The 14,389-nt window shown below is 40.8% G+C and overlaps 1 protein-coding gene across 2 annotated transcripts in view; it reads right to left on the bottom strand.

The window, feature by feature from the left end:
- Positions 1–14,389, bottom strand: part of USP13 (ubiquitin specific peptidase 13) — a 138,621-nt gene that overhangs the window by 69,179 nt on the left and 55,053 nt on the right. For both annotated transcript variants that reach the window (XM_036757748.1, XM_036757747.1), the window contains 2 exons: positions 12,191–12,312; positions 2,517–2,659 (listed from right to left, as the gene is read on the bottom strand). In XM_036757748.1, the coding sequence (XP_036613643.1) occupies positions 2,517–2,659; positions 12,191–12,312 (265 nt within the window). The remainder of the gene's footprint in view (positions 1–2,516; positions 2,660–12,190; positions 12,313–14,389) is intronic.

The following is a 14,389-nucleotide window of genomic DNA, read 5'->3' as shown; positions in this document are numbered from 1 at the left end:
CATTTTATTTTTTAAATAAATTAAATCTCACTCCATCCGGAATTCCGTCATGATCCCTCATCATTTTAGGGAGCAAAAAATCCAGTGTGTCCTGGTCTCATATAAGTATGCTTATTCACTTCTATGTTGTTCCTAATTCTTGATGACATCCCAATTGACTTTCTTCAATAACTGAGAGGAAGTGACGTTTTCCTTATTTTTGAATAATGTCATAAAACGTGGTGACACTGAAGTCTAGGCTAAGAACCAAGACAGAGAGGTTGAGTTCACTTGGCTCTTGTAGTCAGTTAATTTTGATCTGTGGACACCTCAGCCAATGTGCTTTAATAATAGCAAGCATGGTGGGTTATGGGCCGTAACCCAAAATTGCTGCCCTGCAGTGCCCTAGTGACCGGCAGCTGGCCAAGGACTCAGAGAAGCAGCAGGTGGGGGAGACCCCTCAAGAGCTAGTGATTTTAAAAAGGCACAAGGCTCATAAATACCCATTTTCAAACAACCTGATAAATCCCGCCACCAAATCGAAGGCAGTAGTAAGGCTGCCCTCCCCTTCCCTCTTTTTCCCCTTCAAGGTTGCCCTGGCTGATTCTCTTCAACAGATTATGCCTGAAGGATCGAATGTTGGGGGGCTAGGGAAGGGATGGAAGAGCTGGGGACATTAGCATTAAGGAACTCTCTTGAGCTGGCCCTGTCACAGTGTGTAGTCCTACAACTTTCCAAACAAGGATCAAGAGTCTCGTTCCTGATCTCATCAAGTGATAATAAGAACTAATCCTCATTTTACAGGGACATGAAGACATCCTGGTCTTTAAGGCAAGAAGGAAAACCTGTTCTTCTAGGTCTCAGTTTTTCAGTTGTGCCCACCTCTTTGTTATCTCATTTGGGGTTTTCTTAGCAAAAGATACTGGAGTGGTTTGCTATTTCCTTCTCTGGCTCATTTTATAGATGAGGAAACTGAGGCAAACAGGGTTAAGTGACTTGCCCAGGGTCACACAGCTAGTAAATGTCTGAGGCAGGATTTAAATTCAGGTCTTGAGAACATATATCTAGAGCAAGAAGGAATCTCAGAAGCAATCTAGTCCACCACCCTAATTTAATATACCGGGAAACTAAAGCTCTGGTAGATTAAATGACTTATCCAAGGTCACACAGGCAGTAAGCATCAGGAGTAGAATTTGAATCTGCATCCTCCAACTCTGAAGCCAGGGCTCTTTCTGCCATTCCAATCTTTCTAACTCCAGATTGATTTCTCTATTGACATCTACATACTGCTCCTCTAATTCTGTTGTATTTACTTATCTGTGTGTCGGGGAGAGGGGTGTTTTGTTTTTTGTGGCTAGATCTCCCTGTCTTGCCCAGGCTAGAGGTGCAGTGCACACTGATGATCAACTTTGGCCCATTTCAAGCCTGAGCCAATTCACCTCTCCTTAGGCAATCAGTCAATCAATAGACATTTATTAAATGGAAATGTTTTACATGATTGCATGTGTATAACCTATGTCAGATTGCTTACCATCTCAGGGAGGGTGGAAGGGAAAGAGGGAAGGATAGAATTTGGAACTCAAAACTTTAAAAAAAAAAAGGAAAAATGTTTTTAAAAATGTTTTACATGTAATTGGGGGGAAATAAAATATTCTTAAAAATTACAATGAACATAAACATTTATTAAGCACCAATTATGTGCCAGGCACTGTGCTGAGTGCCACGGCTACAAAGAAACGTAAAACAAACCTCCTACACTTGAGGAGGTCACAATCTAATGGGGAGACAACATGAAAGGGACTATACATGTAAATAAGCTACTCCTTAGGCAACCTGGTGGCCCCTCCCCCCAACTCCTGGAGGCTCACCATAATGGTGCCAGATTTAGGGCACACTGCAGCTCAGAACTCCTGAGCTCATGCAATCCATCAGTAGCAAGGTTACTGCTACCATGAACATCCAGCCACTATGTATAGTTGTATCCCAAAGAAGAATGTCTTGATGAAGGGAATGTTTCCTTTTTGTCCTTATACGCATACAGCAAACTGGCTGATGTGGCAGGCTCTTACTAAACAAGCATTGAACCAAATTTTTGTACTAAATCAGGTAGGATGAGAACATTCTGAAGAGAGTTGTATTCTGTTAAAAACAGGGAATTCCTAAGTCTTTCTTACATGCAACTTTAACAAAAGGCTTAGACTTTGTTCATAATAATAAGTAAAAATTCAAATGTAACTTGTTTCATATTCAACAAACATTTATTAAGTTCCTATTATCTTGAAAGCCCTCCGCTAGGTGATAGGAGAAACAAAGTCAAAAAAATGAAAATTGTCCCTGCCCTCAAGGAATTACACTCTTTTGAAAGGTACAAGATGTACACAGAGAAGTAAATAATGGAGGATAGGGGTGGAATTTATGGAAAGTTAGAGAAAGTTTGCTGTACCTTACAATGGGAGACTAGCAACCTTATGAGGCTGGTGGTCTCAGAAACTCCCCTGCCTCCCCTTGCTGCCTCCCACCACCTGCAGCTCTCTCACCTGGGAGGAATCCTGACACCATTGTCCAGTTGCATGAGGTTATTGGCATGTTTGGAGATTTGCAGCTCATTTTCCCAGGAATCCGGCTCCTGTTTCCTATACGGAGATTTTGAATTAAGGACGGCATCACAAGCAATTGTTACCTGCAAGAGAAGCCAAGATATGATCTATAAAAACCATTAACTTACAAAAGGGAAAGTGAAAATCTTATTGATAAATGTCCTTTAGATCCCATAAAAACCCAAAGCAACTGAGTAAAAGACCACCTCCTACAAGAAGTCGTCCCTATTTCTCCTAGTCACTGGTGTCCTCTGCCCCTTATTCCGAAGAAGTTGTTGTTCAATCGTTTCAATCGTGTCTGATTCTTCGGGAGCCCATTTGAGATTTTCTTGGCAGAGATACTGGAGTGGTTTGCCATTTCCTTCTCTAGCTCATTTTACAGATAAGGAAACTGAGGCAAACAGGGGTAAGTGACTTGCAGGGGATTACTTTATATTTATTGTAAAGAGACAGGATGGCGCGGTAGATAGAGTGCTGTACTCTAATTCAGGAAAACCTAGGTTCAAATCTTGCCTAAAATCCTTACTAGCTGTGTGATCCTGGAAAAGTCACCCTTCTGGGTCTTACTTTCCTCAAATGTATAAAATGGGAAAGTTAGAGTAGCCAAACTCTAATTGAGAAGCGATTAATGAACAATGACTGATTAAAGCACTTCCTTTGTGCTCCACAATGTGCTGGACCCTAAGGGTACAAAGCTCTGCCCTAGAGGAGCTTGCTTCCTAATGGATGAGGATTGTATTGTCTAAGTCTTTAATGCAAAATGAATACAAGGTAACTTGAGAAGGAGGGACTTAACAGCTGTAGGCAACAGAGAAAGCTTCCTGTAGAAAGAGCTGCTCTTAAATTGAGGCCTGAGGGAAATCAGGGATTCTAAAATGTGGGTGGAGATTAAGGAGAGAGTGCATACCAGGCTTGGGGGAGAGCCAGTGCACGGAGAAGGAGATGGAGTGTTGTGTGCATTAAACATAGCATAGACCAGCATTGCTAAATCAAAGAGAGTGCAGATCATAAAGTGTAAGAAGGCTAGAAAAGATAGGAAGGGGCCAGATTGAGAAGAACTTTCAGGGTCAAAGAGGAATGAATGTGTATTTGATCCTGAATCTAACAGGAAGGCACTAGAGTTTATTGACTAAGAGGGGGTGACTTGGTCAGGTTGAGCTTTAGAAAAATCAGTGGCGTCTGAGTGGGGGATGGATCGGAGTGGGGAGAGGCTTGAGGTAAAGAGACCACTCAGAAGGCTATTGCAATAGTCCAGAAGAAAGGTGATGAGGGCCAGGAGGAGAGTGTTGGTTGTATGACCGGATAGAAGGGAACCTAGGTGAGGGGGGCTCAGCTGAACAGCACATACCACGCCCAAGTTGGTGAGTTCTCACTATTGGCCTCGTTTTATAAGTTCAAGGGCCGTCTTTGCCCCATCACATTTTGCCCTGGGCAGCAGGCACAACACAACCAATGCTCAAAGTGAAAAGGAAAACAGGCAGTCCTCAGATTTACCAAGCAAACCAGGCTCCTCCCTTTCAGCTGACCTAGATCTTATTTCCAGCATTCAGAACGGTTTCCTAAACTTGCCCCAAGCGAACAACACATGCTCTCGATCACACCGAGACTCGAATGTTCAGCCACGATTCCAATTATTAATGGGTACAAATGTGACCCTGGATAGAAGCACTTGTCCCTGGTCCCTTTACACCCTAGGCAGCTTGATATCATCAGTCCTGGGAAGGCTGGCTTGGCACCAACCCACTGGGCTTCTGATCTTTGCCTCTACTGCTCCAAAAAGGACAGACACCTCTCAGATCATAGCTCCCATCATATGTCAGACAGGACCTTGAAGGAATTTCATTACATCAAGGAAATCAAAAGTTCTAATTAGCTGGAAACCTCAGTAAGAACATAATTACATTTCTCTCAAACATCCATCTCCTTCCTAAACTCCCATGGCACCTAGAGTGCCTCCCACCACACCATGTGGCACTGATGCCATTTCCTATTTCATGACTGCCAACAAAAAGCGCAGACTTCAGGGGTAGAAGACCTAGATTTGAATCAATTTTTATTTTTATTGTTATTTTTCCCATTGTGGGTTCCAGTTTCTTCATCTGGAAAATTATATCCTTTCTAACACTAAATCTATGGTCCTAAACACTAAACTCTAAATTCCCTGAGAACAGGGACCATGTCTTCCAGTATTCCTGTATTCCCTAAAGCACCAAATTCCATTCAATAAGTTTTTATTTAAGGCATCAACTGTGCTAGGCACTGAGGATTCAAGGAAAATCATAACAGTCCCTACCCTTAAGAAGTTTGTATGCTGCTGGGCATATTGGGGCACACTTGTAATCCCAGCTTCCGGGAAGGCTAAGTCTGGTGGAACAATTGAGCTTGGGAGTTCTGAACTGCAGGAGGGCTAAAGCCACTCAGGGGTCTGTACTAAGTCTGACACCAATATGGTGAGCCCCAGGTAGCCCAAGAAAGGGCAAACCAGCCCAGGTCAGAGATGAAGCTGGTCCAAGCTTCCACACCAATCAGTAGGGGAATCAGTCTGAGTGATCGCCGGAGACCCACTCTCAAAAATAAATAAAATAAAATGATTTTTAAAGAAGCTTATATGCTATTGGAGGATATTGTAGATAAGCAATACTAACTGAGAAAACCTATGATTTTGGCCCAGATCCAGACTCTATCCATCTTTCCTTTGTGAGGCAGTGGACAGAGTGTTAGCCCTGGAGTCAGGAAGACTGAATTCAAATCCAGCTTCAGACACTTACTATCTGTATGACCCTGGGCAAATTACTTGTAAAATTGGGGATAATAATAGCACCTACATTGAAGAGTTGTGGTGAGGATCAAATGAGATAATATTTGCATATATATGCTTAGCATAGTTCCTGGTACATAGTGGGTGCCTTATAAATGTTTATTCCCTCTTCTCCCACCTTCCTCTGTCAAAGGCCAAAAAGGCCATTGTGCAGAAAGCATAGTTGTTTTCCCTTCTCTTCCTCCAAGTATTAGGGGGTAACCCTTCCCCCTACCTTGGACATCTTTGTTGTTGTTGTTCAGTGGTTTCAGTCATGTCCAACTCTTTATGACCCCATTTGGGGTTTTCTTGGCAAAGATACTGGATTGGTTTGCCGTTTCCTTCTCCAGCTCATTTTACCGATGAGGAAACTGAGGTAAACAGGGTTAAGTGATTTGCCCAGGGTCACAAAGCTAGTGAGTGTCTGAGGCTGGATTTGAACTCAGGAAGATGAGTCTTCTTGACTCCTGGCCAGGCACTCCACCCACTGTGCGACCTAGCTGTCCCCAACTCCTCTTTGACACAGAAAGTTCTTCTCAATCTTTCCATTCCTGTTTTTTCTAGTCTTCTTACACTTTTATGACCCACACACTCATGGCCTATTCTATGTTCCACACACACAACATTGCAAATTCTGTTTCCGCGACTTTGCACTGGTTATTCCCCTGGACGTGGACCTCTTCGTTTTCCTTAATAACCCATTATAGATAGGCTATTCATTAATTCTTAGAGTTTTTTTTGAAAGATATCTATATTTTTTCTATATCGCCTTGAGATAAGAAATTTCATAAGATGCCCATCTAATACTAATTCCACCTTCCTTTTGCTTCTCCTGTTTTTCAAGTCTCTAAGAGTACCCTATGACATAAGTCTACAACTTCTAACATCCTTCCCCGCTCTAAATCTGTGATCATATGACTCTTGGACACTGGATTAATGAATCTTTGATTTAATGCACTTTGATTACATTTCCTGTACTCATTATCCTCCCCATCCTGACTTCTTGACCAATTACCTTGCTATCCTCCTCCCAAGGTTTTCCCTTCTTTCCCCTTTCCTCCCTCAGGCTTTTCACCTCCCTTTCATAAACTGTCTTCCCCCATCAGATAGCAAGGTCCTAGAGGGCAGAGACCATCTGATTTGCTTCTCTTTGCATCCCTAGCACTTAGCACAGTCCCTGACATCTTGTAAATATTTAATAAATGCTTTCTAGAAAGACAGAGAGAGATAGAAAAGGATATGGACAAATATACACACATATACATGTGTATTCATATATATAATATACATATATACATACACATATTTCTAAGCTGTCATTTTTCCAGACTGAATGACCTAATCATTCTAGTCCAACCTACCATATTACACTCTTCTCCCCACCCCCACCCCATCGCAGTGGTCAGTTAAATTGTTGTGGACAAAAAGGAAAGGTTCCATTCTAGGAGGGAAGTGGGGTGGGGAGGGTAGGAGGAAAGGTGGAATCCAATGACTAAAATATAAAAATGAAACCCATCTGTAAATCTCATTTGAAATATATATATATATATATATATATATATATGTATGTATACACTTTATATATGTGTGTGTGTGTGTATCTATACATCTCATGTGCAGATATAGGTAAATAGGTAGATAGATAGATAGATAGACAGACAGACAGACAGATAGACAGATATAGGTATCATGGGCAGATCTGACAACTCAATACAATTCAACAAAGAGTTATTAACCAATCAACAAGAATTTGTTAAGCACCTACTATGTGCTGGACACTGAGCTGGCAGTGGGAATGCAATGTCCCTGGGAAATGTCCCTGCTCACATTCTACTGGAGGAGATAGGTACATAAATAAGCATATACAAAAAATATACAAATTAAATTGAGGAGAATAGGGAGGGTGCTAGGAACTGAGTAAGGGGAGGTCTCAACACAGGTTTTAAGTAAAAGATATCACCTACTGTGTTTCAAGGAGAAGGAAATGGCCAACCACTCTAGTATCTCTGCCAAGAAAACCCCAAATGGGGTCGTGAAGAGTCGGACACGACTGAAAAATTACTCAATAACAATTGTGTTCAAAGCACTGGGATAGATATTGGTGATCCAAAGACCAAAATGAAAATAGGCCCTGTCTGCAAACAGCTTCCACTTTACTTGCCTAGGACCCAAATCCCCCAGCACCCAGTCCAGTGTTCTTTTTATAGACTCTGCTGCCTCAATTTTGTTCAAGGATAAGGTATAATATCTTCAAATGGACTTCTTGATGATGGCCAACATGTTCCTGGTCATAGTGGCATATGAGGCCAATATTTTCAAGAAAACAGAAAAACGACATTTGGTCCTTTTCCTAGATCACAATGGATGGCTCCTTAAGCCATTACTTTGAAAAGGAAATGTGGATTATTTTCCCTAGAGTTCATTATCTTATACTTGTCTACCTTAAGTTATCATAAGGCAGATCCCAGTAAGAAAAACTCAGTTTTACATTTCATTAAGTGTCTAACAGGATAGAAGCATCCCAGATGGAGAAGTCAAGAGATAAAGGAGTCCCTGTTGGATAGTTAAGGTCTTTTTAAGCTCAGTAATTTTCATTTTTGTAATGGCAAAAGTAGTTTTATCAAAACCCTCAAAAGCAGCAAATAATCATTTGCAAAAGGAGAAAAATACTCTTAATATGACGTTAGAGGACCTGGATTAAAAACTCAGCTCTGCCATACACAGTATGACCTTGAGTGGACAAGTCACTGGATGTCCCTTGACCTCTGTTTCCTCATCTGCGAAAGTAGAATGTCAGACTTGAGGACCTCTAAGTTTCTTCCCAACCTGAAGTCTATGACCTGATGAGCCTAAAACCTGCGCTTAGTTATGTGTCAGAATGTCCCGGGCCACTTTTATCATACCTTGTACCCCAAAAAGTCCCCGAGTTTTCAAATAATCACTAGCAGTTTTTCCGGACTATGGTATGCTTTTTATACAAAAGAATTTGTCTGAAATCACTCATTGGATAGGGACTTATCCAACATGCCTGATGTTAGTATGATTTCTCATACTTTAGGTTTTCTGCTGCATCTTGTTATTGCTGTTTAGTCATTTCAATCATGTCTTATTCTTGGTGACCCCATTTGGGGCTTTCTTGGCAAAGATAATGGAATGGTTTGCCATTTCCTTCTCCAGCTCATTTTACAGATGAGGAAACTGAGGCAAACAGGGCTAAGTGACTTGCCTAGGCCAGTAAGTGTCTGAAGCCAGGTTTAAACTCAAATCTTCCTGACTCCAGGCCCAACACCCTATCCACTGCACCACCTAGCTGCTCATATTGCTGGATATTGATCTATATCTAAAATATAAATTAGGATAAAAAGTTTTCACAACTAATTTCACAACTAATTCACATCTAAACCTAAAATATAAATAGGATAAAAAGTTTTCACAATTAATTTCACAAATTTGTTTTTCCTTGTAGATATGAGGTTAATGGAAGACATGAGAGAAAATATAACATTTATTTATATTATTTCACCTTTCTTCTAAAGGCAGATATCCATATTTAAAATCTGCTTTAAAGAATGCCCATAGAAATTTTACACTAAGCTTGCAATGATGTAAGAGCCCTGGTGTTACTTCAGAGAAATTGAGTCACCAAGCATTAAGTGCCTAAAATATACCAGGCACTGTGCTAAGCACAAGATGATACCAAGATATTGTAATTCTTCTTTACAACTTGACTATTGTGTAGATAAGTTTAATGCAAAGGTGTATGTAGAACCTATATCGGATTACATGCATCTTGAGGGGGGAGGAGGGAGGAGAAGAAGGTAGAGAAAATTCGGAACTCAAAAACTTGTGGAACTGAGTGTTACAAAATAAAAATAAAAGATAAATTTTAAAAAAAGATGATACCAAGATAGACAAAAACACATCTTTGCATTTTATCAAACATAATTTCCTCTTTATGTTATTGACATATACATACATATTTTTTTTCTATTTTATTGATTTTATTTTGAACTTAAGTAACAAAACAGGCATTTCCATAACATAGTAGAATAGAAAGGAAAAAAAGATGATTGTACATGAAACTCTGATATCTATTTCCAGAAGCAGCTAGGTGGTTCGGTGAATAGAGTGCTAGACCCAGAGTTAGAAAGACTGAGTTCAAATCTACCCTCAGGTACATACTAGCTGTCTGACCTCGGGCTCATCCACTTCCCCCATCTGCCTCAGTTTATTTATCTATAAAATAGGGATAATGATAGCACCTTCTTCACAGGGTTGTTGTGGGATCCAATAAGATAATACTTGTAAAGCAATCTGCGAACTTTGAAGTTCTATATAAAAGCTGCCTATTATTCTTTGGTTTGAATTATCAGAGGACAAATTCAACAATTACAATAATAACCAACAATCATGTACCACTTTACGGTTTCCATTTTTAGATACATTTAGCTACATTCCATTTTAGATACATTATTTCATGTAAAATTCACAACAAAGTCCCTTGAATTACAACCTCATTTCAAAAAAAAAAAAAGGAAAGAGGCTAAGGGACATTAAGGGACTTGCCCCAGGAAGTCACAGGGCTAATGTCTGAGGCAGGCTTTTATTTAAGTACCTACTATGTGGTACTTAGACAGACTGTGGTAATATGTGATAATATGTGGTTCAGTCTAATTCGAAAATGAACAAAGAAAACAAGGCTTGGTAACAGTAACTAAACAAACCACACAAACTTTGCTCTCCCCAGAGCTGGTTTTCCTTATCAAGTAGGTCAAAGGCAAAAAGAAAGTGAATGACCGGCTCCAACCTAGTCTCTAACAAACCCAGATTTACAAAATCTGCCCTCCTGGCAAGTGGGAGCAAACAGGTGTCTGAGCATGCTGGGAAATGCTGTCCAGAAAACTCTAGGCCCTGGCAGGCATGGCCCTGGGTTAAGCAGGACTCTAAGGAAGGAAGGGAAAGAAAAAAAAAGAACTAGAAAGATTTGGCTCAATCACAGGAGCATAGATTCACACTTGAAAGGGATCGGAGAGGTAACCAATTCCAATCCCCTCATTTTACAGATGAGGAAACTGAGGCACAGAGTGGTGCCGTGACCCAGGGTTACACATAGCTAGTAACAGTCTGAGGTAGATTCAAATTCAGGTGTTAACTCTAAGTCCAGTGGACTTCTGACATTCCTTCGTGCTGCCACCAACCTCCATACCCCTCAACCGCCCCTTTAGGCCTTGGAGAGAGAAGATAGAAAAAGAGGAAAGGGGAAGAACCCAAAGAGCAGGAGAAAGTATGTTAATAATAACTGACATTTGTATATTGTATACGACTTTTTATATGTTATCTCATTTGATCCTCACAACAACCTTGTGAGGGTTACAGATGAGGAAACTAAGGCTGCCAGAGGTTAACTGACTTGGCCAGGGTCACACAGCTACTAAGTGCCTGTGACAGGATTTGAAACTCGGATCTTTATGATTTCCTATCTGGCTCTCTTTGATTGGATCATGCTGCCTCTTGAGAAGAGGAAGAGGAAAGGAACAGAAAGAGAAGAAGAGGAAAAGGAGGGGAGCAAATTGAAAGAGCTTTTCTTTGGAGCCGAGCACAACTGCTCAGATGTGGGAAAATGGAATTAAAGCTGAGGCATAGTTGGCTTCCATTTTCAAACCTGACTTAGGTCAAGGGCAATGCCCAGAGAAAGGATCCAACCATGATGATAATAGTTTGCATTTATACTGCGCTTTAAAGTTTGCAAAGCATATTGTGCCTATGTAGGAGAAAAAGGAAAGGAAAAGAAAGGGAGATGAGCAGAAGCCTCGGCTTTCATTTTCCTCTTGCATGTGGGTGGGCATGGTCATAGTTCCACCTGGAACCCTGGGAGTCCTAAGCAATGACTGGCAGGGTCTGTCCTCAGATAGACTCTTTAACCAGGAAACTGAAGCTAAACAAAATGCCTTCTCAATGAACAGATCAACAGATCATAGCTCCACGGCTAGAAGGGTCCAATGATACCATACAGCCCAGCCCCCTCACTTCACAGATGAGGAAACTGAGGGATGGCAAAGTTCAGTGCCTCACACAAGGTCACAGAGGGAACAAGCATCAGAAGCAAAATCTGAACTCAGGTCTTCTGACTCCAAAGCTAGTGTTCCTTCTATTGTACCACAATAGAAACAATTCGTGAAAAGATAAGTCTTGCTTCTTCTGACATTCAGATGCTACCAAGACCTTTTAGGGGAAAAAAAGTATTTCACATAACTACCCATCATGCACTCTAAGTTCCAGTCCACTCTAGGTTCACCATATGTGACACTCCATCTGCCACCTCCATGACTGTGCACAGGCTACCTCCCCTACCTGGAACACTCTTCCTTCCTAAGGATTCCTTCAAATCCCTGGTTCCCTTTAGGATTCAGCTCAAGTGTCACCTTCCATGCAAGTCCTTTCCTGCTTCCTCCATTCATTAATTCTCTTCCTCTCTTAAGTTACAAGGTGCATATTTTGCATTTATTTTTAAGTATCTTTTTTCCATCTTATTCTATTTTTCTGGGCCATATTTCCCCCCAGTAAAATATAAGCTCCTTGAGGGCAAGAATTGTTTTGGTTTTTTGTCTTTGTAGCCATGGAATCTAGCAAAGTGCCTGGTATCCAGTAGGCACTTAATAAATGCCTGTTGGATTTAATAAAATTTACAGGAAAAAGACTCAGAAATTTCTCTCTCTGAAACACACATACATACATACACACGTCTCCCAAAAGATCAGTTTCAAGTTCGGAATCACACATAGCCATCTCTATCTATCAGCAGTCCACATCCACTGACCAGTGCAGGTAACTCCTCTATATTTGGCAATGCAATTTCGTAGTGGTCTGGAAATATAACAAGCTTGGCTTCATCTTCATATTCATAATCATCACTATTTAAATCTCCAGTCATTTCTAGATCTGAGAAAAGAAAAAATACAAAAAGGTTAGGGAAGTAGGACCCTCAGCCAAGACAATCCCAATAAAGACCAAACAATAAATGGCAGCTTAATATTATCTACTTGTGATGTGTGCAACAAGTTTTCCTCCAATAGCTTTTCCCTCGACTTGCCCAAAGCCAGTAATAAAAAGTCCCTCCCATTTTTCATAACTAAGATTACAAATGTCTATTAAATTAGTTGCTACAAAAAAGTGCAAAACAAAAAAAAACCACTTGGATTGTAAAGTTTTATGATCTCTGGAAAACAAACATCTTTAATATTATGGAATAAAATGAGAAACAGGATGACTACCATACGGAATAGAATGATGCAGATGTGGGGTAGGGGGAACTTTGAAGACAGAATACGATGCTGGAAGGGACTCTCTCTCTCTCTCTCTCTCTCTCTCTCTCTCTCTCTCTCTCACACACACACACACACACACACACACACACACACACACACACACACACACCCCAGGAAGTCTGGAAGGATCCTCAGAACAGAAAATATCGAAGTTGGAGAGGACCTAAGAAGACACAACAGCAAGGTTGCATCGGACCTTTGAAAATAGAACATTAGAGCTAAGAGACATGTTAGAACACACAATAGGACTGGGAGGGACCTTAAAGGTCATCTAATTCAATCTTCTCATTTTGTAGATGAGGAAACTGAGGCTGAGAGTGAGTAGCTAGTCACTTGTCAGGAACTTCACAGAGATTAGCATGGAATGGTTTTCACAACAGACAATGAGTCATTTAGAATCAAAGGGGAGAGCTTAGGCAGTGGGCTAGAGAAAGAAGCACCAGAACATAAGAAAGACATGTTCTCATCATGTTTCAGAGAACTCTCAAGTTAGAAAGATGAGCTTGCCTAATTTGTTATTTGTTTATGAAATCACAGCCTCTTCCCTTGGCAAATCTCTGGCACAGGCCAGGAGAAAAGGACTCATGGAAAAGTCTTAATGGGGCAATGCTGGGGCTTCTCAGGTTCATTTCCACACATGAGGAAAGGTTTAATGCCAGCATCCTAACTCATGTTTGTATATTTAGATGTTAGGAGGGGTGGGGATAAGCCACAGAGTTGTGTATTTTAAACAATCCCTCCTCCCCACCAGATTTGGGCAAATTGTTTTACATGCAGGGTCAAGCAGAAGGCATGGGTTCTAGTGCCGACTTGCTAGAGTCTCCCAACTCCAAACATCAGCACCACCCTTGCAACCTGCAGGGGAAGTTCAAAAATGAATGGGATGGGTCTATAGGACACTATAGACACCTTGGTGTAGACATGAAGGGTAAAAAGACAATGACATAGGAATCATAGGGTCCTAGATCTAGAGTTAATAGGGACCTCAGAAGACATCTAGTCCATACCTACTCACTTTCTAGATGAGGAAGCTGAGGCTGAGAGAGGTTAAGTAACTTTTCCAAAGTACACAGGTAGACAGGTAGTCCTGGCACTGCCACTTAACTACACCATCCTGAGCTCTTTGAGCCTCTGTTCTCTCATCTCTAAAATGGAGCTTATAATATTTACATAATCTATCTAAGTGGGTTGTTTTGAGGGAAAGTGCTTTGCAAAACACTCTATAAATCTGAGTTATTACTTAAGAAAGGCATTATCATTTTATGAGCCCAAGAAAAAATATAACATCACTTTAAAAAAGAGTACAATATAATCAGAAAAAATATTCTGAAGAAAATTCTGAGAACTGGGGTCACACTATAAAGGCAATTATTTTAAAAGTGAGCAAAGAACCCTCCAAGTGCTTTCATTTTACAGGCAAATCTTCAGGTCAACAAGCATTTATTAAGGGCCTCCTATGTGCCAGGCATGATGCCAGGTGTCTGAGATACAAAGCCAAAAATTACAAATGGACCCAGTCCTCAAAGTGCTGAAGTCTAGGGGGGGCACAACATAGAAACATATAGGGGACACAAAGTCATTCCAGGAGGGATGGAACATTTACACAGGATATTAGCAAAGTTAATCTATTTCATGCAGAGAGAGCTCAAATTTCCTTCCCAAACTCCAAACTACATCTTCCTTTAATTCTT

This window comes from Trichosurus vulpecula, chromosome 4, assembly GCF_011100635.1.
Source record: "Trichosurus vulpecula isolate mTriVul1 chromosome 4, mTriVul1.pri, whole genome shotgun sequence".
Lineage (NCBI taxonomy): Eukaryota > Metazoa > Chordata > Mammalia > Diprotodontia > Phalangeridae > Trichosurus > Trichosurus vulpecula.
The sequence above is the reverse complement of the archived record's forward strand: the minus strand, read 5'-3'. Positions and strand labels throughout refer to the sequence as shown.